Below are 27711 nucleotides of genomic sequence, written 5' to 3' on the forward strand. Positions count from 1 at the left end.
GATGACGTCACCGGTTAAGCCCCACTCTATTCATGGTAGCTGATTTCAAGGCCCAAGAAGTCAACATATACTACTGCTTCATGCAACATATCAATAAATAAATCCATGTGAACATGTAACTTGTGTGCTCTTAGTCATAGCCAAACATTAGTTTATAATGGAAAACATGGATACCCCAACAATTGAGACAAAATCCCTCTATATATAAGACACTGATATTTGCTCATTTATGCAGCTATGGAAGTCTAGAAAGTGCCACGACTATTTTATTTCTCATATACTCACAAAAACATTCCAACGTAATCAGCCTGCAATATTTCTATAATTACAGTCCATTTTGATTTTTTAGGTGTTATTTTATTTCAAGCACCCTTGAAGTAATTGCGTACGCTACTTATTCAGTCCCTGGCTGCATTCCTCAGTCTATCTGCTCTTCACACATATTTTTCAAAGTCTGTTTGAACATTTCTTCCGATTTTGATTTCCATTGTTACCTTCAACACATTTAGTTCCAGATGTCCTTGTAGCGCAATGTATTCCATTCTCAGCCTATCCACCTAGCAAGGTGCTAATGACATCAGCCTGATGTATTCCAAATGAGAAAAGCAACAGTCTTTTAACAAATCAACAACAAAGAACGGTGCAAACTTGATTCCAGAATTCTTATGGAAATGTCATAAAATAACATAAGAATGTGCTTACTTAAAGTTCTTTATTATTTTTTAAATAATGTAAATTGCAAAGAAAACATTTGTTATGAATCTGTGATTTCTTAATCAGCCCAACTGGTATTTTATTAAAGCAGTAATGAAGTGAAATACTAGCAGTAAGCAAGAGCAGGTGCCTTGTGTCCTGCTGAGTAAAGGAAGATGATTTACACTAGAACTCCTGGGTCTAAGGTAATTTACCAGTATTAATGCAGTTAGGCACAGCAGTTGATTAAAAGTTGTTGCACAAATGTTCCTTATTGCCCCCTCTAAATCTTCTCCCTTCCTGTTCCCATCAGGTGTACCAATTGCGGCAAAATTAATTGGAAAGAATACTTTTCTCCATGCAAGTGCCAGATATTTGACACATCGAAAGCTTAGAGGTTTATACATTTGTGAGAGCTTTTATAGCTCCTGTAAATGAATGGACTAATCATTTAGTACATTGCCTTTCATTAGGCAATATTAGACATTTTAGTAGGAAATGATATTGTAGGCTTTATGTCTACAGTGCTTGTATAAGTACAGTGGGTTCTCAATGGCCATACTTCTCACCAAATGACAGGTCAGCTATTAGGTTTTGCATTAGAACCGTTTACAGTAAGTGACCACAGGGCATATTATTATAAGTTAAAGCATCCTAGGGATTCAATAAAAGTTTGCTATTCTTAGCCACCATTTGCTGTTTCAAGGAAATTTCCAATTCATTAAAGATCTGTAATTGCTTTTAGAAATGGTTAATGGATATGGAAGCACTCAGTGTAAGAATTCGTGAATATGCCAGGTGTAAGCGGGCATACATGTCAGATGCAAATATAGACTTCAGTTGGGTGATAAAATGCACACAGTGTATTTTGATGGTTTATGGCAAAATTCCCTAATCACAGTATCCAGAAATGACAGGTAAATTGTGTTGGCGCTTGATTAATTACATTCACAAAACTATCAATAACTGAGTAAATACATTCCTGACATGCCCCAGCAAACACAAATATTATATTGCAGACAAATAAAAAAATTGTACCCTCTTATTAAGTTGCAGTCCTTTAGCTGCAGCCAGGTGACTGTGCCTAGACCTTAAGAGTATATATGGAAACTTATGTCACCTGTTTAATACGTATAGGAAGAGAGCATTTCTTCAGTCCCCCAGTTATCAGTTACGGAAACTCTTGTAAGACCGGTCCCCGTTTAAAGGTCACACTTTCTGAATAATGCTTTAGCTATGCTTAAATAGAACATTAGTGTAAACTGAGAGCCTTTAACATATTATAGGTTGCCTTGATTTCAGATGCTTACTATGTATCATAAATTAATGCAATTTTAATAAAAATATTTTTTTTTACCTTTTTTATCCTTTATTTAATCTTAGTATGACCTCCTGCAGCCTCTTTGTTGCCACATTGTGTCTACATACATATGCTCCAGTTATGCTATATTGCATTAATAAGAGCTGGTTTCCTGACTGTGGTGGACCATGCTTAGCTCCCAACTGTCGCTGATTTCAAGGGACTGTCCCTGATTTGGAGCAATGTCCCTCTGTCCCTCTTTCCTCCTTATTTGTCCCTCATTTTAGTCTGATCGATATAGTTATACATAAAATGCACGTTTTATCTTTCAAAAAGCATTTCCCACTGCAAAACCTTTCATCCAATTTTTAAATTGCTGCTTTTGTAAATTTCAAAAGCCAATATAAAGGAATAGTAGTAGTAAAAAAAGGCACTTGTGGGTTTAACTAATAATTTGTGTTGTATAATTCTTGTGTCCTATGCCTACATACGTTTGCTTATAGGTGTCCCTCGTTCCCATCTCAAAAAGTTGGAAGGTATGGGCCATGTATAATGTGTGTTGAAATGGCCACTTGTAGTCTTCATTGGAATCCCATGTGATAGGGTGATAAAACAGGACCACAATTGGGAGACAGAGTGTTGTCACTCTATAACAAGAAGTACCCGAACGAAAATGATCATGGCAGGATCACCAGTTAATATGTTACTAAAAGATTGAGACTCAAAACAATAAAAAGTACTTTAAAAATTTACATTAGAATGTTAAAGCCTATATGTAATTTGACCGAATGGGTTTCATATAGGTTTCATATACTTATAGAGTATATGTGCGTGTGTTTGTGTATATATATATCAGGCCCATTGCAACTTTAAGGCAGTTACTATGGTTCTCAAGAGGTGGAAGCAGGGGACTGATCTGTGTGTGTAACACAGTCAAAAATAGTTGGTGCAGGCACCAGAATTGACATGATTGTGCCATCTTTGGACCATTTTGGTGTAGTAAGTGGACGACCCCTGGATAATCTTAACTAGTATGCATACACTTACCATGAAGTTTGCAGTTAGGTCCACTTTAAGATAGCAATGCTGCTTTTAAAATGTGTATTGAATCCAAGGGCATAGGGTATAAAATAAAATAATAACTGTAAAAACTAGAAATGTAAATTTAGGTTTACTACTTCCCTGAAGGAGACACTGAAGAAATGCTTTAACACGTACTGCTTAAAAGAACTGTAATATAGATGAAGCCTTTCAATCATTAATGTATGTAGCTTCAGATGCATTGATGTCCATGGAGCTCATGAAATCCATCTCCAGCCAATTTTTCTTTTGGATAGACTTAGAAAGCATATTACTTCTTTTTTTAGTGGTGTCTCTGATCGCATTGTTGAGATTTCTGTCCCAGTGACAGGCAGATGAGAAATTGGTGCAGCAGCTGTCACTGAGATAGTAAAACATGCAGTAATTAAAATCTGAAAGAAGTTCTGACCTGTGTCTCTGCCAGGGAGATTTCCCATAATTTCATAGCCCAACAGGAAGTGAGGCTAGATATACCCAATGGGGACACAGACTGCAATAAAAACCATAAAGGGATTCTATACCTGCTCTGCCTAAAAGAAAAAAAAAATTGGCTAGAGTTGGAATTTAAAGTCGTTTAAACCTCTGAATTGAAAAATGAACAAAGCATAGCCTTCTATAGGTTGCTCTTGCCTTGATCCAAAGCACCAAGTGTGATTTCTGTCTGCTTTGTCATTCCTCTGCTATCTGCAGAGTCACTTCTGACACTCTCTGCAAACACCAGACATATCCAGGGGACAACTGGGCAGGGGGCTCCAGCACAGAGTAGGTAATTGACAGCCTCAGCTGTGCATGTTTCCCTATGAGACTGTGTAAAGGGTGTGTGTCTTTTCCGTCCACTCAGGTCTCAGATTACACTCAGCTCCCTGCTCTATGCTTGCAATGTGTGACATCAGATCCCTGCTCCCTGCTTTCTGGAGCTCAGAAAAGCTTTGTAAACAGTCTGCTTTAGGAGGCTGTAGAGAAAAGAGAACAGCAGCTAAACAGGTACAACTTATGTAGGAAGATTTCTTTCAATCATTTTGTATTATCTGAGGCTAGTCACATCAATGATTATAAGAGTTTACAACCACTTTAAGGGAAACCTGTACTGATAGAAATATGGTGGGAACCATTGCGGACTTCCTTCTGAAAGCACTGGTACCTCTGACTTCAATACTTTCTAAATTGCTGATCCTGAAAGTGCATGCAGCAAGCATAGCCCCAGTAGAGTCGGATCCCTTTATATACTTGTCTGGGGTGAGTGACCCAGAAGGTACTAAAGACATTGGATCAGTTTCACAGCCAGTGAACTAGGTAGTTCAGAAGGTTAGTAGTGGGACCCTGTGTATTTCTTTAGTGAAGGCTTGTTTTAGAAGTCTTCACTGTAGCAGGCTACAATAGGATTTTTCCCATTCAGAGGTCCTGCAGGTGAGACTTTTTTTTTTAATCTCTACCAGTTTTTAAGAATAAAAATGGGAAAATAGGGACATTATATAACTGTCACAGCCAGATCATTTGCCGATAGGATGTCCACTGTGCACACAAAATGGAAAGCAACAAATCTAATATATGAAGGAAAAACTTAATTGACTGACTGTTGGAGCATGTAAGTGCTTTACGCGCATCCCATTTCTTTAAGATATTCAGGCTGTTTCAGTGATTTTCTGCCTTTTTTTCAAATGCAAATTAAGGTCCGTTGTAAAAATTTAAGGTTTATATGCAGGGACATATTTTATCAGACCCTTCAGCTCTGAAGTAAAATATAAAAGGTTAATGTTGAAAAGGTTACTACTCCACCACAAGGATTTCATTGTGTTTTTCTGCTCTAGCTAGAGGATCTCACCATTGGGCAGCTTTATGATGCGGGAACTTCACACTAAACCACCTGAGGTAGTGAAGCGGGGAATTATACCGTGAATCACCTCTCAGGAAGCAAGTGTATACATAACCTGAAGTCTTGTGTTCTCTCTCTCTCTCTCTGTCTGCAGCCTTGCATCGGTAATCCGAGGCCAACTTCTCACAGCTGATGGAACACCGCTCATTGGAGTCAATGTGTCATTTCTACATTACCCCAACTATGGATATACAATCACACGCCAGGATGGGATGTGAGTACATAAACTGAAAAATAACTGGGGGTGTACATAGTAAAAGGCAAAAGGAAATGCCATATTTTATGACTCTGCTCTTTCATTTTCAGCAAAGGTTTATTACTGAATAAATGCAGATTGCAATAGCAGCCGGCAAAATGTAACTTGTCTGTATTAAAATTGTCAATATTCTGTAAGGGACTCAGTATTACTTTAAAGGGAATGTACAGTATTTTCAATGTTTTGTTAGATAAACACATAAATGAGATTTGTGAATAATCTTATCAGTATGTGTTAGCAATTTAAAACCTTTAGGTGGTGATGAACTCTTTTTAGAAACTTATACCTACTGGTAAGTTTATAAGAATTACCTTTAGGCACACTGAATATCTTCTAAACTAGAACATATTTATATTGGTTGAAGCCAATGACGTCACCGGCGCATGTGCGATAGCTGTGCGTGCAGGATTCACTAAGTGTGCCATTAATGCAGAGAGTGCCTCGCCATGATCATGGCTCCTATTTGCGTGTGCGGGAGTGACATCATTATGGCACAGCCATTTAAAATGCCAAAGAGCGCGGACCCAAAAGGAAGACCAAGAGAAGACAGAAGCTTCAGGAGAGATGACAGCTCAGCGCTGGAAGGCCAAGGTAAGGCATAGGTGAATCGGTCATAATTTGCTATTATTCGGTGCATATTTGCAAATTATGGCATAATCTAGCACTGGCCCATTTAAAAAAATCATTAGCGTTTACTACAATTTTAAAGCTGCAGACAAACACACAGCTGAAATATATATAAGAGAGCTGTTTACATGTCAAAGGATATGTATTTTTGTCCAGCAAATCATGAGACACAGCCCTGGTTGGTGACCAGGCTTTCCTCTACTGCAGATAAGACATACAGCTTGCTAACCTACCTGCCCTTAACCTGTAATTGGACACTCTCCCCCCCTTATTTTTTATCGGTACTTGTTCAGCAGTGATAGTAACTGTAATGTAAAAGCCAATAGAAGGGGTTCTGTGTACTATATGAACATAGTTATCAACAGGGCTTTTTTTCTGAAACAATAGGTGCTGGAACTTTACCACGGCCCCACAAAACCCCTCCCCCTGCACACACCCTCAAAATCACGTCAAATATTGGGTGTGTTCAGTCAGATTTCGTGAAAACAGTAGGAGGGTCTTAAAGGGGCATTAAATACCAGGATTGCATTACATACAGAGTGCAGAGCTGTCACTTGTAAACACAGAAACCAGACTTCTGTGTTTACAAGTGATTGTGGTGAGCAGGCACCAACGGGTCTGAGCCAGAGGTGGTGGAACTGAGTTCCACCAAGTTCCCCCTGAAAAAAAGCCCTGGTTATCAAAATATCAAACCTCAAGCAAGCAAAACCTGAAACGTGAACTCAAATAAAATAATTCTTGCAGGCAGGCATTACAATAATAACTCTATATATGTACCCATTAAAAATATACTATAATAATATGGAGCAAAATTCATTCATACATATATTGTATGTCTCTGTACCATGTTCATTAATTCAGGGAAGGTTGATGTAGATGTCAGCACTGGCAGAACTATTATGGGTACGCAATGTGAAGCTGCTTGTAGGACCTTGAGGATGTATGGTGGCAGGGGATTTCAATGACTCTGTCCCATAGATTATATTCAGGTCATCTGATTTACACAAAGACAATGTCACCTAGAGCAGCATGATGATCTTATCAGAGATGACATCCAGATATGTCCACCTGCATTCTTTGTTGTAACATGACAGTGTTGCAAACTGATAACCATTTGGATTAATAGTCAATCAATTGCAATGCCATAGATAAGATTTCATGATGAACACCTAGCTTTGTGAGCATTGCCAACCTTCATTAAGATTTAAAACCTGTAGTTTAATAATAAAGCAAAACAGCCAAAAATAAAAACATACTGTATATCTCAATAGATGTTTCACCATGGATATTACTTGGCCAGTAGATGAGTAATAAACATTATCTAATATTATGTGGTAAATGAAAAATATAACAGTAAAAGTATAAAACTACCTTTTTTAAGCAAACATGGTTAAAACTGAGCATAAACATAATTTAAAATGTGCTATAGGGGTCTGTGTAAATAAAAGATTATACCAAAAATTCACCATCTTAAATATATTAAGGCTAAACACTTCTGGTACTGGAAAGTGCTGAAAATATGTGCAAAAGGCTGTTATGAAAATAAACCTATATCTGAACATGTATGGAGTAGGGATGGGGGAACGGTTCGGCCCGAACTTTCGTTGTTTGGATGTTCGGGTGAACACCGAACAATGTGCGGTATTCAGGGCAAATTCGAAGCCACCGAAACACCGTTAAAGTCTATGGGACACTAACATGAAAAATCAAAAGTGCTCATTTCAAAGGCTTATATGGAAGTTATTGTCATAAAAAGTTTTTGGGGACCCGGGTCCTGCCCCATGGGACATGTATTAATGCAAAAAACATTTTTAAAAACGGACGTTTTTTTCAGGAGCAGTGATTTTTTTAATGCTTAAAGTGAAACAATAAAAATGAAATATTCCTTTAAATATCATGCCGGGGGGGGGGGGGGTGTCTATAGTATGCCTGTAAAGTGGCGCATTTTTCCCGTGTTTAGAACAGTACCACAGCAAAATGACATTTCTAAAAGAAAAATTGTCATTTAAAACTGATCGCGGGTGTAATGAATTGTTGGGTCTCGGCAATATAGATAAAACTCATTGAAAAAAAACGGCATGCCCCCCCAGTCCATTACCAGGCCCCCTGGGGACTGGTATGAATATTACGGGGAACCCTGAACCAAAAATTTTTAAAAAATTGCATGGGGGTCCCCCCAAAATCCATACCAGGCCCTTCAGGTCTGGTATAGAAATTAAGGGGAACCCTGCACCAAATTATAAATAAATGGTGTGGGGTCCCCCCAAAATCAATACCAGACCTGAAGGGACTGGTATGGATTTTAAGGGGAACCCTGCGCCAAAATGTAAAAAAAAGGATGGCGTAGAGGTTCCCCCAAAATCCATACCAGACCTTTATCCAAACACACAACCTGGCAGGCCGCAGGAAAAGAGGGGGGAATGAGAGAGCGCCCCCCCCTTGTACCGTACCAGGCAACATGCCCTCAACAAGGGGACTCCCAGATCCTGGCCCCCCTATGTGAATTGGTAACGGGGTACATTGTACCCCTACCATTTCACAAAAAAAGTGTCAAAAATGGTAAAAAAGACAAGACAGCTTGGGACAAGTCCTTTATTAAAAGATAAAAAAATAAACATGTCCAGCGATGTCCATTCATCTTCTATCACACCCTAGCTGAAAAAAGAAAAAAAAAAAAAGGAACACCTCCGCCTTCATGGGAGGCTCCTGCCGAGTGACGCTTCCCATTGGTGACAGCTGTTATAAAGCTGAGGGCGGGGCCACCCGGTGACGTAAACGGGTGACCCCCCTTCTGGCACCACGGGGGCTTCCCAGGATCTGGGGGTCCCCTTGTTAAAGGCGGCTTCTAGATTCTGATAAGCCCCCCGCCGCCATACCCCCACAACCACCGGGCAAGGGTTGTGGGGATGAGGCCCTTGTCCCATCAACATGGGGACAAGGTGCTTTGGGGTCAGACCCCAAAGCACCCTCCCCAAGTTGAGGGCATGTGGCCTGGTAGGTTCAGGGGGGGTGCTCTCTCGTCCCCCCTCTTTTCCTGCGGCCTGCCAGGTTGCTCAGATAAGGGTCTGGTATGGATTTTGGGGGGGCCCCTATGCCATTTTTTTTAATTTTGGCGCACTGTTCCCCTTATATTCCATACTGGATTTTGGGTGGGACCCCTACGCCATTTTTTTTTACATTTTTGGTTTGGGGTTCCCCTTAATATTCATACCAGACCCAAAGGGCCTGGTAATGGACTGGAGGGGACCCCATGCCGTTTTTTTCAATGAGTTTTATATATATTGCTGAGACTCAACAATTCATTACACTTTAAGCATTAAAAAAATCACTGCTCCCGAAAAAACGGCCGTTTTTAAAACTTTTTTTGCATTGATACATGTCCCCTTGTGCAGGACCCGGGTCCCCAAACACTTTTTATGACGATAACTTGCATATAAGCCTTTAAAATTAGCACTTTTGATTTTAAATGTTCGTGTCCCATAGACTTTAACGGTCTTCGCGTGTTCTGCCAAATTTTTTGCCTGTTCGGATGTTCTGGTGCGAATCAAACTGGGGGGGGGGGTGTTCGGCTCATCCTTAGTATGGAGTAAATACTTCTAAAGTTGTCCATAATAGTACTAATAAACTGTGAAAAATAACAGACATTAACAACGTACATGCCCAGTTTTTAATTGAGTTTGCCTAACAAATCCTATTGCTATACTTTTCATTTAGCATTGGATACTAAATCTCAGTTTTATGTCACTTGATATATACTGTACTTCATTAAGATATAGGTAAGAATGAAGAGGGTCAACAAGATCATGAAAGATTGATGTGTGATAAAGTAAATATGTATACATATGCATTTGTTCCCAGTTCCTGCCACAATTACATTCCTGCACTTTACATAATTATGTGTCACATTTTGATACATGTCTTTAGTTTAGCATTGTTAGGGCTGCCTGTGCTATACATGATTTAGAACGTAAGGCCGATCCTCGGTAATAATTGCAAGTCTTGCCCCCAGGCTGCATTACGGTCTCCTGGTTCTTGTTTATTCCTGGCATCTCTCCTGTTTTTCAGACATGATCTGTAGCCTAGTTAGATCCTGGGTATAACAGTCCCACATCGCTTTACTCTCTTATGTCTCTAGGCTGGAGCTAAGATGATATAAGCAGATAAGCACTAAATTAGAAAGTGCGCCGTGATGCTTGTGGTTCTGGGAGCCCTCTACCAGATGTGATGGAATGAAGTTGGGCCATTGTAGCCTGCAAACTGTATGTTCAGGCTGATTTTCATGTTGATACAATAAAGGTTATCATATACAGCAAATAAATCAATATTCTTTAAACCCAGCAGAGCTCTTTGGGCTTTGCTGTGTAGCGTTTCTTATTATTACAAGCTCGGCATCTGCTGGCATAGTACCATCACTGCTTCTTTTCATTTGGAACACACGGGGGCCAACCAGAGCTTGTTAGTATTAGATTCCACTATTTTATTTTATCAAAGCTTTTTTTTTCCTTGTGTCTGTGCAGGTTTGATCTGGTTGCGAATGGAGGTGCATCTCTTACACTCATGTTTGAAAGGGCTCCGTTTTTGACACAATATCACACAGTTTGGATTCCGTGGAACGTATTTTATGTGATGGACACCTTGGTAATGAAGAAAGAGGAGAACGACATCCCTAGTTGTGACCTGAGTGGGTTTGTCCGGCCGAACCCGGTCATAGTATCATCTCCTTTATCAACTTTTTTTAGATCCTCTCCTGAAGATAGCCCTATAATTCCTGAGACACAGGTATTACTCTGTTCTGTTTAACTTAATCCTGTTGTATTGCATTTGCTATATGTGAAGATATTCATTTAAGCAGAGTGAAAGCCTTGTTACACATTTAACCCAAACAGAAAATGAAGCAGTAAGAGTCATCATACAGTTCGGAGAAGCAAAGACCCTATTTATTTATGACAGGCAGTACTGTAGATATACAGAAAAGTTATGTATGTTGTGGAGGAAACCCCCCTTCCTCAGACACATTTACCCTTACATATGAAGAACAATAAAGTATTTGAAAACATATCAGTAATCCTGCACAATTTCAGATTATATTCTTTAATTGCAGCAGCTGTATATATGCTAAGGCTTACAAATGAGACCTCTAACCTAAGGGAAAGTTTTATTTAAGAGATGAATAAGGTTTATTATTGGGTAGGAGCACATTACATGCCATGGATAATTGGTGTTCAAAAGCTGTTGCCATAGCTAGGCCTCATTTAAAGCCAGAAGCATTCTTTTTTTCCTTACAGTCAGCGAACTTAAAAAAAAGAGAGAAACATCACCCCTTTTTTTTATACCAATTTACCTTCTTTGCTAGGTTATACCAAATAAATATACTCAAATGCCCAAAAAAATCCAGCCTTGTTCTGTTATCCTCCTCTCCACTGCTATTTACCCAGTCTTGTGCTTCCATTCTCCTCTCCTACATTCTCAGGAGCTGGCTGCCTTGTCTTGGTTTTGCAGCTGCCCCCCTGATGATACACCGTGGTGTATGGGTACATGCTGTAGATTGCCCTGAAGCCTCCTGGGATGCATGATGTGCATGAGCCTGTAGGCAGCAAGGGGTAGGTCATTCTCATCTAGTGTGAGGCTGGTTTAACTAAAAAAATATATACAGTATCTCACAAAAGTGAGTACACCCCTCACATTTTTGTAAATATTTTATTTTATCTTTTCATGTGACAACACTGAAGAAATGACACTTTGCTACAATTATTATTATTTAAGGTACTTATATAGCGCTGTCAATTTATGCAGTGCTTTACATATACATTGTACATTCACTTCAGTCCCTACCCTCAAGGAGCTTACAATCTAAGGTCCCTAAATCACATTCTAAGGTCAATTTAGACAGAAGCCAATTAACCTACCAGCATGTCTTTGGAGTGTGGGAGGAAACCGGAGTACCTGGAGGAAACCCACACAGGCACAGGGAGAACATGCAAACCCCAGGCAGGTAGTGTCATGGTTGGGATTCGAACGCCTTTTTTACTGCTAGGTGAGAGTGCTACCCACTACACCACTGTGCCACTTTGCTACAATGTATAGTAGTGAGTGTACAGCTTGTATAACAGTGTAACTTTGCTGTCCCCTCAAAATAACTCAACACAGCCATTAATGTATAAACCGCTGGCAACAAAAGTGAGTACACCCCCAAGTGAAAATGTCCAAATTGGGCATAATTAGCCATTTTCCCTCCCTGATGTCATGTGACTCGTTAGTGTTACAAGGTCTCGGGTGTGAATGGGGAGCAGATGTGTTAAATTTGGTGTTATCGCTCTCACTCTCTCATACTGGTCACTGGAAGTTCAACATGGCACCTCATGGCAAAGAACTCCCCTGAGGATCTGAAAAAAAGAATTGTTGCTCTACATAAAGATGGCCTAGGCTATAAGAATATTGCCAAGACCCTCAAATGTTTTATAGTATATGTTGATTTACAGACAATATGCGATTTTACAACAGTACCAACAAAAACTTCCCACATAAGTTTACACATGGACAGCACTTAGCATACATATAACATCATTTTGGCTATTTTATTAATATTATTTTCTTTTAAAAGCTGTAATGCCCTCGTATATTTTTTGACAGATTTTATATATAGTCTGTCACTCTTGTACCCCAGTAACTGTGTATATATAATCTTATATTTACCTTCACACTGTGTTAGTCCTAGGCTATTCACTAGGAAGCTTTCCATGTGAAATCCAGTTTAGATTAGCAAACACCGTCATGTGACTTGAATAAACCATTTATAAGGAAGAGACTGTGAACAAGCACTTGCAATCAACATGCTTGACTGCACAAAAAGTGAGCCCTATCTGTGAGCAATCTTTTATTCTATTTTGCCAGCAGATCACTGCCATGAAATGAAAAGCTATTATTTTTCAAAGATACTTTAAACATTAAAAATACTGCACAGGGAAAAAAACAGCAGAAATGGATAGCTGCAGACTATATCATTCAACTTATATGTATCCTCTGGGTTAATAGACTTAACTACAGAAAGGTATAGTTTACCTTCAAAGTACATACTTATAATATAATATGTAATATGTATGCAGGTTTTAGACTTCATACAATTGGAGCCTAACCATTTCCTATCTTAAAGTGTATCCACAGTCAAAACTTTTTTTTCAGCTTTGGACTGAATGGGGAGGGATTAGTGCTATCCAGAGCTCCTTTAAAGAGATATTCAAACAGGAACACAAAGAGCATGAGAAATGCTTGAACCCTGTCTGATTTTTATTGTTGTCCTATCCCTGTTTCAATCACTTTCTGTCATTAGGGAAAATACAACTAACAGTCCTGGGCCCTGGATAGCAGTAAAACTGATCAGGGGTTCTAAACATTTCCCACTCTATCCAAAACTAGAAAAAATGTTTTGGCTATAGATAGACTTCCATCTTTTTCCACCCAACCCAAAACTTGATAAATGACATTTAAACTTTTGTGGGAAACAAAATAGCAAATAAAAAAATAATATAACATACACTATTGCGACACAAGTCATATTGTAATTGAATGTTATTAAAAATTACCTTTCCTTTCATACATAAAAAAACACAAAAAATGTAGCCCTGGGACTTTAAATGAGGTGTACCACAAATGGCCACTAAGTCAAAAGTAAACATGATAAAATAATTTATTGAGGTAGATACAGTTGTCATCATAATACATCATATTACAATGCAATGCCATGCTGATTGAAAGTAACTACAATGTAGGATACATGCTTGAAAATTGGGATGTCAATACATGATTGAAAAGGCATTTTTAGAACTCAATGTGTTGCGTTTCCTCAGGAGTGACCTTTCTTTTTCATTCTGCAGCTCTGAATTTTCTGTAAAATATAATGCAATATGGCTGCCTGGAGGTGTTTGTTCTGTACACAGAATGTGTACAGAACACCCCCCAGAAACATAATTTCCTGCTTGTGTGATTGGCTCACTGATTTTCCCAGAAGTCTGCACTAAGATACAAGTCAGATATCAGGCATCCCCTGCAGCAAAAAAAAAAACATTTTTAGTGAGATACTCCCAATAGGAAATCACATCTGAAAGGATGCAGACCCTGCAATTTTACTCATTAGAGCTCTGGAGGTGCAGCAGCTGTTTGATAATTATGAAACCACTACCAATAGATTCACTCAGCACATGGGCACAGACAAACACACAGGAAATTCTATAGAATAACAAAAGGTAGGAATCTGCAACAAAGTTTGTTAAAATCCTTGTAATATACATAGATCACCCAGAGGGGAATGTTTTTTTTCTCAACAAAGTGGAGTTACTCTTTAAACCATGTTACTAATAAGCAGAGAGCACTATAAGTGGTCATTTGTTTGTAGCCAGGATGAAATGTGTTCAGATTTGAGGCACAAGTGACTTAGTTGTGAAGTGTAATTTTACATGTCCTTCAATGACATTCTGGACCTAGAAGATTGCTGGTCACACATTGCTGCCAACCTCTAGTATAAAGCATAATATTGTTGTAGCATGTTTTTTTCAGATTATAGATCAAAGTAATTACACTTAATAATTTCACTTTTAATGGAGTTGTCCTGTAACAAATCTCCCCAGCCAGTGATCTCTCCGCAGACTTTGGTTCTGGCCAGATCCCCTTCATACTGTGCATGTGAGCTACAACCTCATTCATTCCTATAAGTAAGCTGTACTCCAAGTGCATGCTGGAAGGTGGCATGAGTATGGCTTACCTGCAGAATAGATGGGTGCCCATATAGAGCATCAAGCAGTTTAAAGATCTGCCAGTCAGGACCGTATCAGAGAAAGAAGCAGTAGGGGTTTAAGGTAACTATTAGGCTGCAATAAAGGGGATGGGAGATTCATTAAAGGACACCTTCATTAAAGGTGAAGTTGTCCTCTAAAAATACAATTTAGATTAGTTTGTTACTTTGGACTTTACAGAGCACATTGTGAAGCAAATAACTTGTTCTGCCTACATGTACATATAAGGGTCTATTTAACAATGCTTTCCTCAAGATTCCCCCAACTTTACCCATTTTACCATTAGATTCTATTTGAAAAATGGGTGAAAGTTGGGTGAATTTGTAGGGCAAGAACATTAATAAATAGAGCCAACATTCTCTGTGGTCCTTCATTCCTTCTAACACCCATTGCCATTAACGTACTTTACTGGTCAGAAAAGAAAACAAGAGCAGAAAAAGTGTAATTGCTCTGGTACCTTCTCTTTTATGTAAGGATTAACTAGTGAAAGTCTTATAGTGAATACAAACTTGACTGTGCAGTGAACAAAGGCATTTAAACAGATGTTTGTTTTCATGGTTTAACTGCAACCATGAGTTACTTCACTGAAAGTAGGGCATTTAATGCCATGCTCCTGATCTTACCATGCCTTGTCAAATGCAGCCCATGTAATTTAGCATTCAAAACTCAGGGCAATACTGTCAAAATATATACATTTTTTGGAAATATGTTGTAACTGCTCATAGACGCCAAAAGAAAAAAGGGCGTTCATAATTAATTTTTCTCAGCTATACCATGGCAACTTCTCTAAAAATGAACACACCTACTGAGACAATAAATTCCCTGTTTCAAGAAATTTTCATAAATTTATATCTTTCTTTTGTAAGAGGTGTTCGCAGCAGGTAGGAGGTTATGGGTGAGGTGCTCACAAAGGAATCCTCAAATTCTCTTTTTGCATATTTTTTAATAAATTCACATTTCGACAATAGAAGCCATTTTATGTGGTATGGTAGCAATGTTTGTACATCTTTTTCTACCTCAAGGCGAGCTTCACCCATCTTTAACTCGGTGGTCAATTGTTTATATTCCCAGTAGACAAAAGAAAATGGTGAAGCTGGCTTTTGTGATTATGTTTTTGAAACAACTGTAGGAGAAACCTGCAGATTACAGGCAGCTGTTTTATTTAAGATCCGGCAGTGAGATGAAAACCTGACAAATGAAAACGCTGGGTAATAAAATGTGAGAATGACATAGGAAAGCAAAGTCTCTCTGCCAAAATATTCCAATAAAAAGGAATGTTTGAAAGCTCTCCCATGGGAACCCTCTGAATTCTTATTTTCTGCACTTGGCTATGCATATCAAATGAGCAGTGCTCCGTGGCTTAGCAACTATAAATGCTAGTCTTCTTTGTGTAGGAATCTTATTATAGATTGTAATCCTGTCATTTTGACTCGAAGTGAAATAAAGGTGATTGCGTTAGTTGCCAGATCTGAGTAAGTAAAAGTCTGAAATCTCCATGACTAATGACTGCACAGAACCTTCAATCATCAGATTGTAGTTAAAATGTCTGTCAGTTTCCCATTTGGAAAAGCCAAACCCTTTGCAACAGAGCAGCGATAACAGAGCGAGCAATGTGTGGGAGCCTTTTATGTATCCTCAACATGAAAAGAAAAACAATAAAGGACTGAGTCAAGTCTGATAATATAACCAACACATATATCACGTGCCTTGGAACCTCATCAAAACCGACAGCTTTATAGATGAGATAAGTTGTTCAGTAAGCTAAAACCATTTGGCATAATTTACAGTGATGCGTCATGCCAGTTATTTACCTGATATTGAAAATGCTGCATAAAGTGGTTGCTGAACAAAACACTCATTGAAGGGAGCATACATTTCTTCAATAGGCATCCTATTCACCAAAATGTATTGGAGGATATAGGCATATTATTGGTAAGCATGCTTGATGATAAAGGTATGCTTTCAAAACAATGTTGAATAAAGAAATGCATGTATGTTTTATGTTTTGAAGATTTTTATACTAATTCGCGTAAACATTTTCTGCATACTTTTTTAAATTCTAAAGCCTAGTACACACTACTAGGTGTTTTCTTCATTCAACCCAGCAGGCTGAACAAAAAAAAACTGACAGCTTAGGTCGGAGCCACTGTACTAACGATGCAATGTTAGTACAGCAATCTATCCTGCAGTGCTATTGTGTTCTGCCCCCCCTCAGAACACTACGGTCAGCGCTTTCACCCACTGGCTGAGAGCACCGTCTGGGAGCTGGTCAGCAGACCTTTTTCGGTCATGCCCTTTTTGTGGAATGGCTGCAGAACACAAGAGCCAAATGTCGGCTGGTTTCTGTTGAAGCGGCCGATGGCGGCCAACATTCGGCCAGTGTGTATGAGTTGAGAGAGCAGCCATGTTGTGCAAAGTGTAGTAACGGTCTAGCAGACAATCTGATTTCAGTTTGCTGGAGTCAGATCAGTTTGGAACATATAGTTACTAGTATATTTGCAAAAAAACAAGTATATTACTAGTATATTTGCACATTATTTATGTTCTTTATACTCATTTATTGCACAGTTTTGATACTGCTAGGTGAACTAAGATTGATGAGAAAATAGCCAGTGCTTTGGATTCCAAGCAAAGCATTATACATACATTCATATTTCTGCCCCATATAGTCTTAGGAAACTTGGACAGCCCTTTATTTCTTATAGAAGAATCTCCTATTTCTTCTGAGTTGATCAATCAAAGAAAATGTTTGCAGCAAATTACATCTCATTGATCAGCTCAGTGGGTCAGTGGTTAGAGCTTTGGGCTTGTAGAGCTGAGATCCTAGCTTGGAGAAGAAAATTAAAGCCTACTTCCATCCTGAATTGTGTTCTTTAGTTTTGAATAGAATTGTGATGACAGAAAATGTCTGTCCCCTACAGGGATTGATACCCCCACTTCTTGTCTTTGTGACACTCATAGAAGAAAAAAAAGGGGGGTATAGTTGTTAGTAGAACAGGAAGGCAGGGAAAGCAATAACATTTTTGTCAGAAATTCTAACCACCACTCTGCAATTTTTGTGCCTAATTGAGAGAAATCCCACCCTGTCCTAAGATGACTTAGGGAGGAGGGGACGCCACATAGATGGCAATAAAAGCCTGCAAGAGGCGCTAACCCTCCCCTACTTAATCTAGAACAAAATAAAAATGTTTAGCTTTACATCATAGTCCAGCTTGTGACATAAATTCTTAAACGTAACCATACTTTTTGAGTCATATACAGGGTTAAATGGGGTTAAAACTGGTCAATGCTACAGGCCCATCAGTAACTCATAGTCTATCACTTATTCTAAGACGTTACTGTTTGCTGGATAAATTCGGCATCTTTTGTCTTTCATGCTTGTGTATAAGAATATATAATGCTACACCTGTTCTAAGAAGACTCCACTGTGCTATGCCTGTGTAGGAAAACGTCTTTCTAATTATTTAGTCACTTTATATCTTTCATATTTTTCTTTTGTTGAACTTTTTGTATTCCAGTGATTTGCTAACAGTTTCTTTACAATATTTGCAAATTTCCAGTCATAAATCTGCTTACGTTTGTTTGAAACCAGGTGCTTCACGAAGAAACAACAGTTCCGGGGACTGATTTGAAATTATCCTATTTGAGTTCGAGAGCTGCAGGATATAAATCTGTGCTTAAAATTACAATGACACATTCTGTAATACCATTCAATCTGATGAAGGTGCATCTGATGGTTGCAGTGGTGGGGCGTCTTTTTCAGAAATGGTTCCCTGCCACCCCCAGCCTTTCCTATACATTTATATGGGATAAGACGGATGCGTACAACCAGAAAGTCTACGGACTGTCTGAAGCTGTCGGTATGTATTTCTGCTATATTTATATCATTTAATAAGTAATTTTAGGTACTACAGTATGTCAGATAGTGGTTGTTTGATATCCATGTAAAACAAATAGCTGGCTATGTTTCGGCATAAACATTCATCCTATTTTAAATAGCACTTTAAATATTTCAGTGGCATTTAATTCGATACCTTAGAATTTAGTGTTTTCTCTGGTTTTCAACTTGCCAGAATTTACCTTACCAGTATGCTGTGAGATTATTGCATGTATTTCCAACAAAACTTTGCTTATCAGTCATTCAGAGTAGTTGCTAACAAGTTCCCTTTGCTCAGAGATAAACTGATATGTTCGTATATTTCATTCTCATGATCCACAGAGATAATGCCCCAAAAATATATAAAATGGAGCATTAGCATAAATCTTGCAGAATAGGGTAAACGGAGATCATGCAGCACTACATCCATACTTAGATTAAATAACAGAACTAGAAAGTGGTGGCAAAATAAAGCTAAACAACAATTAAAATAACATTTAAACTTTTTTGTATATAGTACATTCACAGCATCCTATGTTTTAAAGCTTAAAGTGGAACTTTAGTCAGAAAATTAAGTCCTGCTAGATCACTTCAGGCTGGCCCCCTTTGCAGGTGTGTAAAACATTAAAGCAGAGTTCCAGACACCTCTGGAAAAAATAAAAGCCAGCAGCTAAAAAAACTATCTGCTGACTTTTTAAAAAAACAGCCACTCACCTTTCCCAGGAACCAGCGGTGTGCTCACCCCAGTCAATCTCACCCACTGTTTTCGGTGCCCGGCGCCGACATCCTCGCTGTGAGCACCTGGCTGTGACAGCTTGCAGCTTTACAGCCGGATTCCCACTGCGCATGCGCGAGTTGCACTGCACATTGTGTCTAGTGGATGCAGGGGGGGGAGGGAGGAAAACAGTTCCCGAGTGCCACAGCACTCGGAAAGGAAGGAAGCAGGTACCTGTCAAAATCAAGTACCTGCCCCCCCCCCCACTCCTCAAAAGTGCTAATTGTTCAAAAGGAGCAGGGAAAGGGAACAAGGCCTTAAAGCGGAACTTCCCATTTTGGGTGGATCTCCGCTTTAATAATACGTTTCTATACTGTTTAAAATCCAGTAATACACTGTCTCGCCCTGCTCTGCACATGCTCAGTTGCTCTCCAATTTTAGGCATTTTTAGGCACAGCTGAGTTTGTAGAGGCGGATCTGCTAACAGCCTTAAAGCGGAATTAACCCTCCTCTCCTTTACAGCCAAGGAAGCTGCTTCTGTTTGAACTGCAACTGCCATGGTGCCACACATGTGATCAGTTAGGACACCAGCCATTTGATGGTTTGAGGACACAAATCAAACTTTTTTGAAACTGGCAAATCGATGGGTTTAGTTCCACTTAATGATTTACAGCCTGGGCTTTGGACTTCAGCAAAATGGCAGCCCCCAGCAAGAAGAAACAGGAACAATGCTGGAGGCAATTTACAGCACACAGTACTTTGGTAGCATAATTATTAATGTAGAATGTATGTTCCTTGCTAAAGAACATTATTTTTTTTTCAAGTTGTTATGGGTAAAGCTTCACATTAATTGAATCTTTGGATAACACCCCTAAATAAACCTCTATTTCTTGCATGTACAATTGCTAAACAATTTAAAGGTATGAATACTTTCAAATTAATATATATATATATATATATATATATATATATATATATATATATATATATATTTTTTTTTTTTTTTTGCATTAAGCTTCATCAAGAAGACAGAGGTAATCTACCACTTGATACCACAAACCACCTCTATCTAATTGATGAAGCTTACTGTGAAACGTACTGAAAAAACAGACACCGTCTCTACTTGGTTCACTCAACCCCACTTGTATATATGTATATGTGCAATTATTTGAAAGTATTCATACCTTTAAATTATCTAGTGATTGTTCACGCAACAAGTAAAGCTTTTATTTAACCACTTGTCGACCGTCCCATAGCAGATTTATTGCTACAGGGTGGCTGTTCTGTGCAGAAAAACGTGTGTATATATATGGGATCCTGCACTTCTAAATTTTGGGTGTGAGCATGCGACACCGATGGCTCATTTTTGCTGTGATTTTACACAGCGGGAGCTGATCAGTGGGTCACATGGACCCAATGTCCACCGGCACCCACTCACCATTCGATACACTGACCCATTGATTGCCTTTGATGATAACCTTTTCCCTACCAGTGTCAGTAGTACAATGACATTACATATTTTTAGCACTGATCACTGTAATAATGTCACGGTTCCCCAAAAAAGTGTCAAGTAATGTCCGATTTGTCTGCCGCAATATTGCAGTCCCACTATAAGTCGTTGATCGCCGTCATTACTAGTATAAGAAAATAAGAAATGACAAAATAAATAAAAATATCCCATAGTTTATAGACACTGTAACTTTTGTGCAAGCCGTTCTTTGTTTATAGCGCAAAAAATAAAAATGCAGAGGTGATCACATACCACCAAAAGAAAGTCCTATTTGTGGGGAAAAAAGACATAAATCAGTTAAAATAACGCAGTGTAGTATCGCAAAAAATAAACCTTCCGGAGGTGAAGTGGTTAAGGGTAATGTCTAGAGGTTCAATAAGCTTTGAAACCTAGGATGCCCTTGCTACAAATGTACTGTATACAAAAAGAACTTTTAATTTGTTCAGTAATAAAACAGAATTAATTTATTTATTTATTGCTATATTTTCTCACCCTAAAACTCCCATATAAATATTTCTAGTTTTTCTGTGTTTGCCAGCAGACCACAAATTCATTATGCCATAAACAAGAAGAAGCATGAAGGGCCTTTCTGCAAATCTGGCCTGGATGATCTGTTTTTACAGTAGCAGCTAAAACTACATTTCTAAGGAAACATGCCAGTAATGTGACCAGTGATCATTAATAACAGTTAGCATATTGGTTGATAACAGAACAGTATGTGTGTGTTCCCATGCCATCCTCTCACTATAGATAATGGTAAAGAAACAGAAACCTGGGTTGGATATCATTTCATACAGGGTAAAAGATCATGGAAGGGATGACTTACCTGTAGGGGAGATTTACTAAAAAGAGTGCACACATAATCTGGTGCAGCTGTGCATAATAACCAATCAGCTTGTTCAATTAAAGTGATATTAAGGCATTTAAGTCTATAAAAAAGCTTACCTGTGGGTACAGTGAATATCTCCTGATTATGTACAGTTTAGGAGATCTTCTAAGCAGCGCTGGTGATGTCACCGATGCATGCGCACTGTACTATCAATGGACTGTGTGCCGTCTTTGAGAGAGCTGTGCTTCAGCCTGGACTCCCGCATGCCTGTGCGGGAGTGACGACATCGTGGCTTGGCCAATCAGGTGGCCACAGCTTGCGAACACGGAAGGAAGACCGGGTGAAGATGGAAGCACCTTCAGCGGTGACAGCACGCCACTGGAGGGCTTCATTTTCAGGTAAGTCTTTCATAATGTGCTAGTATGCGAGGCATTATAGCACATTATGACTTTAACTTGCCGGGAGAAGCTTTTTTTGGGGTGTTTTTTGCGGTTTACTACAGGCTTGCATTTTTTTAAAAAATACACCCAGAACGGGGCTCAGTCCAGCTCCCTCTTCACTGGCTGCTGTCTCTGAGCCAATGAGGAGGCTCGGGTAAGTATTGGGGGGGTTATGGATGGAGCTGCATACCGAAGGTTTTTTACCTTCATGCATAGAATTCATGTAAAAAAACCTCCAGACTTTACATCTACTTTATGCTTTGACAGTACAACCAAGAAGCTGATTGGTTTCTATGCACAGCTGCACCAGATTCTGTGTGCACCAGTTTTAGTAAATCTCCCCGTGATTCAACCTTTGCTGGTGGGTTTTACATTGTGTCTACAGTTCATTCTGATTGTTATGCCAGAAGTTACTGTATTTCTGTTTAACGTGCAGTGAGCTGATATGTTCAAGTGGATGGTTTAGTAAGAAAAAACATTTTATTTTAAACAAAGGCATATTCAACATATTTTGCTAGAAGCACATTGGGCACCTGTGCATCTACTTGTCTGAGCAACTAGATTGCAAAGTATGGTCACACTTAAATGAGAAGAGAAACACAGGCGCCCCTAGGTTAGAACTGTAAACATTTATTTATTTATTTTTTGGTGCCAAAACTCGGGACCGAATCAAAAACTGTAAACATTTTAATGAGATACAGGTGCATTATCCACTTACATGGGGGTTAAGGAAGTAAGGCACAAGTCCATCCACACTGGCATGGCCTTCACTGCAGAGTGGAGTTCTGAACAGCTGATTTTTCTGCCTGTGGGGGAGAAATCCGAGCCAGCAGATCTCTGGGACCACGGCGATGAAACCGAGGCTTGGATCAGGCCGATGGTGAGGGCTGAAACATGGTGCCGGGCTTGATGACGTCATTGGTGGGTTGCAACGGCATTTCGGAACATGCGCACTGGCAAATGGGACTCAGGAGCTTGACAAAGGTGCATGCCCTGGGTCCCATCTGCCAGTGCGCATGCTCCGAAATGTTGCCTTACTTACTTAACCTCCATGTAAGTGGATAATGCACCTGTATCTCATTAAAATGTTTACAGTTGTAACATAGAGGCACCTGTGTTTCTCTTCTCATTTGCATATCTGGAGTCTGCTTTCAACTCCCCCCTCAAAGGCTGCCAAGGTTGCTTTGGACTGGTAAAGTAATCTATACAGGTCTCCCCTCTTCATTCTTCCCCTCCACATATACTGAGTATACACTTCAAGTACTTATTGATGGACTGATGTATTAAATCTCATACTATTTAGCAGCACCACTACCCATTTTTTTGTCTATGGTCACATTTAATACTTTCATCCTATCTTTATTTGGGTGCATGTCAGTGCCATCCAATATGATCACCTTGCTTAGATCTTTAGCTTAATATGCTTTTTTCAGGTCTGATGTTAGGTAGATCTACCAACCAAGAGCTCCTGTTATGAAGGCTGTGTCCAAGGAGACTTACATCAAGCTGTACAGAACTAACTAGACCCTTATATGCTGATGTCTGATAGTATATGTAGGGGAGTTTTACATTACTTTATTCTTACGATAGCTGATTAACAGTTACAAACTAGCTTTGGCAGGATCTAGACTATGGAACTTAGAAGAAGCAGTTTGGCTGTTTCTGTTTCCCATTCTCTACCCTGTATAACTGCCAGCTATTAAAGGGACCAGTGATTTTTACTTTTTTTAGCTGGCAAAAGTTCTGTTTACCATATGGTGCGAGGGGAACATGGTGAAAACCAAATCATGTGCCATCTGTATGAGCCGTTAGGCAGCATCTGTAGCAGCTGATCCAGGAAGTCTCTAATAGATAGAAGAGCAATAGTGTAATCACAAAGGTAATGAAGCAATCTATTGATGAAAAGATCCGAACTGCCTTCTAAACCCCCAATTAAGAATGCTGTGAATAAACAGATAAAAAGAATATAGGTTAGAAAGTAAAGATCACAGCTCTGCCATTAAGAAACAAACCGCTGTCCCAGATGATTGAGGTGAGAAGCATCGAGAATGGTGTGTCCTGGAGACATGGAGATAATCCTGGCAGAAGCAGCAGGAGTGAGAGATGATGAGACTGGCTCTGCTCTTGACATGCTGTAACCAGGGAAAATATGTAAAAACACTGCAGGGTAGCTGCAATTCATCACACAAGGTGTTACACAACTCAAGGTGTCTGTACAGAATATTATCTGTGATTTCAGCTGTCACTGGTGTTTTATTGGGTAAATCATAATACAGAATATGTTTAATAGCTAAAAGCGAATTATGCCTGAAGTGTATTTTGTTAATTATAGTACGTGTCATTGTCTCATAACAAAGAAATATGTCATAATATATGTTTGAATAATGTCTCTGGCTAAAAGGCATTTTTCAAGTTGAATGCTTGCTTTATTTCTAAAAGGTCCGTGCCAATTGTTTTTAAATAATGCAATGCAGTATGCATTCTGCAAAGTACAATAACCCATGGCAGCCAATCAGCAACTTGAACCTAAAAAACTGCATTTACATGCAACCAATCAGTTTGTCCGTTTCTAGGCCTAGTTAAGAAATGTATGGGGGATGCTGGCTAAATGACATAAGACAGTACATTTTTTTATCAGGAATTCTTTATAGTATTTCAGGGATAAATAGACTTATAATCAGTTCTCCGTTTATGAGTTTAGATTATTAGATATTCCGACTGCAAGCTGTTTATTTATTTATCTATCAGCAGGGGTGTTATTTATTTATGAAAATAAGTCTGGATCCAAAAATTCTAAATTAGACACGTTTGACCCATGTAGGTTCGTAAGATGTATGTTGTATATTTAGAGCATTTAACCATAGGATTTCCAGTGCCTAGCATCAAACACTGAAGCTGACATTATTCATCATCAGCACACTGTGACGTTTACTGCCTGGTATTTGTCTCCCTGGTTCTCTATAGAGAATTCCACTGCATTAAATCATATTATTAAACATCAGATGTGGGGAAGTGTATCACAGCCTGCAATTATGTCATTGAATGCTTTAATGGAAACTAATAAACGTGGATAATATGCACTGAGGAGAGTCATTTTGATAATTTTGGTATTTAGACAGTTGGCGCTTATGGTGACTTTGTCTTGCAGTGTCTGTTGGATATGAATATGAATCCTGTCTTGACCTGACACTATGGGAAAAAAGAACTGCAGTTTTACAAGGCTATGAGCTTGACGCCTCAAACATGGGTGGTTGGACATTAGATAAGCATCATGTTTTGGATGTCCAAAATGGTGAGTCTTTCCTGTTGTTTTTAGACTTTGGCATATTTTGATGTAACTGCAGTCAGAGGTGAAAGTACTGGCAGGTCAGGCAGTACAGAAAAAAGAAGAAAAAACTGCGCTATAAACCAAAATAAACAATAAATTGTTGAAAAGCTGCAATCCCAACAATAAACATCAATTGTGAAATAAATATGAGAAATAAAAAGAATTGCGCTAATACATGTGCAAGTTACCATAAAAGTCCTCAGTGAAAAAAATTTGTTCTATTAAGTGTAAAATTAGGCATAAAAGTGTGTGTGAATAACTATTAATAATATTAATGTCCCAAAAAAATCAATGTGATTAAAAATATAAATTCTCCCAAAAAGGTACAAAAAATCCAAATGGTGATTCAATCAGTGACAGCAAAGGAGAGTCCACCACCAGGGATAGAGGGGGTTGCTCCTTACCAGATGGCCACGACCCCCCACTACAGAGGGTCACAGCAAGCAGGCAATCTTATAACCCAGGGATTGGGAGGCAGTACACCTGCATTGGGGCATAGGGCAGCCCATTTAAGTGTATGTTGGAGAAGATCTACCTAGTCCTCATGCACATGGGCACAGGGGTCCATATAATGTAAGTTTTGGCAAGATTTCCACACCTGGGAAACACAGCTGCAGCGTACAGCCACCCTGTTAGCGTGAGGAGAAAAAACAGATGATTACTGGCTCTGTTGACATCACATGATCAGCTGTCATTGGCTGACAGCTGATCACGTGGTAAGGGGTCGGGATCAACCCCTTACTCCGATCTGTGATCCAGTGAGTCTCATAGACTCGCTGATCACAGAGTGCACCGCGTGCGCCCTGCAGTGCGTGCGCAGGCCGCTCAGGCACGGGAGGACGTCAATAGACGTACTTCTGGCAAAGCAGGTCCGCTCCGTAGCCGTCATTCGGCTATAGCGCGGATCTGAAGAAGTTACTATGGGCAGCTGTACACTGCAGCTCTGTTTCATGATGTGGAAATGAATGTGGAAATAAACCTATAATTTACATTGCATGGACCCGTGCACTAATGAGGCCATATATGTGCAAGCATATTGCCTTCTGTATTGAAACTAGCTAATATTGGTGAACAGGATTTTTACATTTTGTGCATTGCAGATATAGTTAAAGTAGAACTTCCAACATATAAAAGCACCCTTTAGTTATGTATTTTTCAAAATATTAAAAATAAAGTACTGCTGGTAGTACAATTGCCTGTGTGGGGTCACTGTCCTGGCAATGCAGTATTGCAGACCTGCATGAATCACAGGTCTGGCTGAAAAGAATTGAAATCATTTTGACAGGTAAAACTGTTCATCTATATGCATTCCAACTGTCTGCGTAGCTGTTTGGGCAGAATTCCACTTTATGTTTAAGGCAATGAATAATAAAATAAAACTATCCTGTTTCAGTGATGTGGAAACTTTGTTATATTTATCTTACATTTTCTTCCCCTAGGCATACAGATCACTCTTCAGCTCTATCTCTAGGTGGTCAGAGCTGTGTTCACACATAAAAACAAACTGGTTTCTGGCAAGAATCCGTGAAAAAAACAAACCTGCGTTGAAATAAACAACTTCGATAGTGGATGCAAACTAATAAAAGCACTGCTAGAGAGAGTATTGTTATATATGTGTGTACATATACTGTGTATATATACACTATCGGAAAGGAAAAGGCTTAGACCTTCCATGGTACATATCTATTGTTAAATGTAAAATTTTACCTCACTTTGAAATTATTTATCTTATTGACCTTATCATTAAGTTACTTTGCCCATCCAGGGGTTAATGCAACTACACCTTCAGATGCCAGTTGCGTTTTCCACGCATTATCACTTGACTGCCCACAATTAACCTTAAACATATGTTACGTGGCTGCGTTATCAAATTCTAAACAAATTATCTGGCATTGGTCAGCACTGAGAAACAATATTTTGTTTACTATATAATTATGAATGTGCCAAACAACACTAAAACAGTATGTCTCAAAGCAATTTATAACATATTATGTGCCCCGTTGCTTTTATGATTTGAATTCTGGGGGACATAACTAGACAAAAGTTAAAAAATTATACTAGATCTTAAAGTGTATTTCCACTTTTGAAGCCAAATTGTTACATTTGTCACATGTCTCTATTCACATAGCATAACTTAAAAAAAAAAAAATAAAAATTGCAGCTTTCCTTTCTTAGAAGCTCTATTCTGGACCCCCCAGAAAGGAAAAAAATCTTAGCTAGTATTCTTTGTTTATGAGGGGCTGGGCAGTTGTGTTTTGCCATTATTAACCCTGTCTGCACTGTGCCAGCAGATCTTCATTATCAGTTCTAACTAAATTAGAACACTGTCTGTCCTAACAGGGTTAAAGTTTTAGGGGCTAGGCTTCTTGCATTTTAATGAGGACATCCTTACATCCT

The 27711-nt window shown here is 39.0% G+C and overlaps 1 protein-coding gene across 12 annotated transcripts in view; it reads left to right on the plus strand.

Moving 5' to 3' along the window:
• The window catches only part of TENM3 (teneurin transmembrane protein 3), a 1659985-nt gene that overhangs the window by 1514763 nt on the left and 117511 nt on the right, over window positions 1-27711 (plus strand). For all 12 annotated transcript variants that reach the window (XM_073606803.1, XM_073606789.1, XM_073606818.1 and 9 more), the window contains 4 exons: window positions 5041-5160; window positions 10347-10608; window positions 18208-18475; window positions 25135-25278. In XM_073606803.1, coding sequence (XP_073462904.1) covers window positions 5041-5160; window positions 10347-10608; window positions 18208-18475; window positions 25135-25278 — 794 coding nt within the window. The remainder of the gene's footprint in view (window positions 1-5040; window positions 5161-10346; window positions 10609-18207; window positions 18476-25134; window positions 25279-27711) is intronic.

This window comes from Aquarana catesbeiana, linkage group LG01 (assembly GCF_042186555.1).
Source record: "Aquarana catesbeiana isolate 2022-GZ linkage group LG01, ASM4218655v1, whole genome shotgun sequence".
Lineage (NCBI taxonomy): Eukaryota > Metazoa > Chordata > Amphibia > Anura > Ranidae > Aquarana > Aquarana catesbeiana.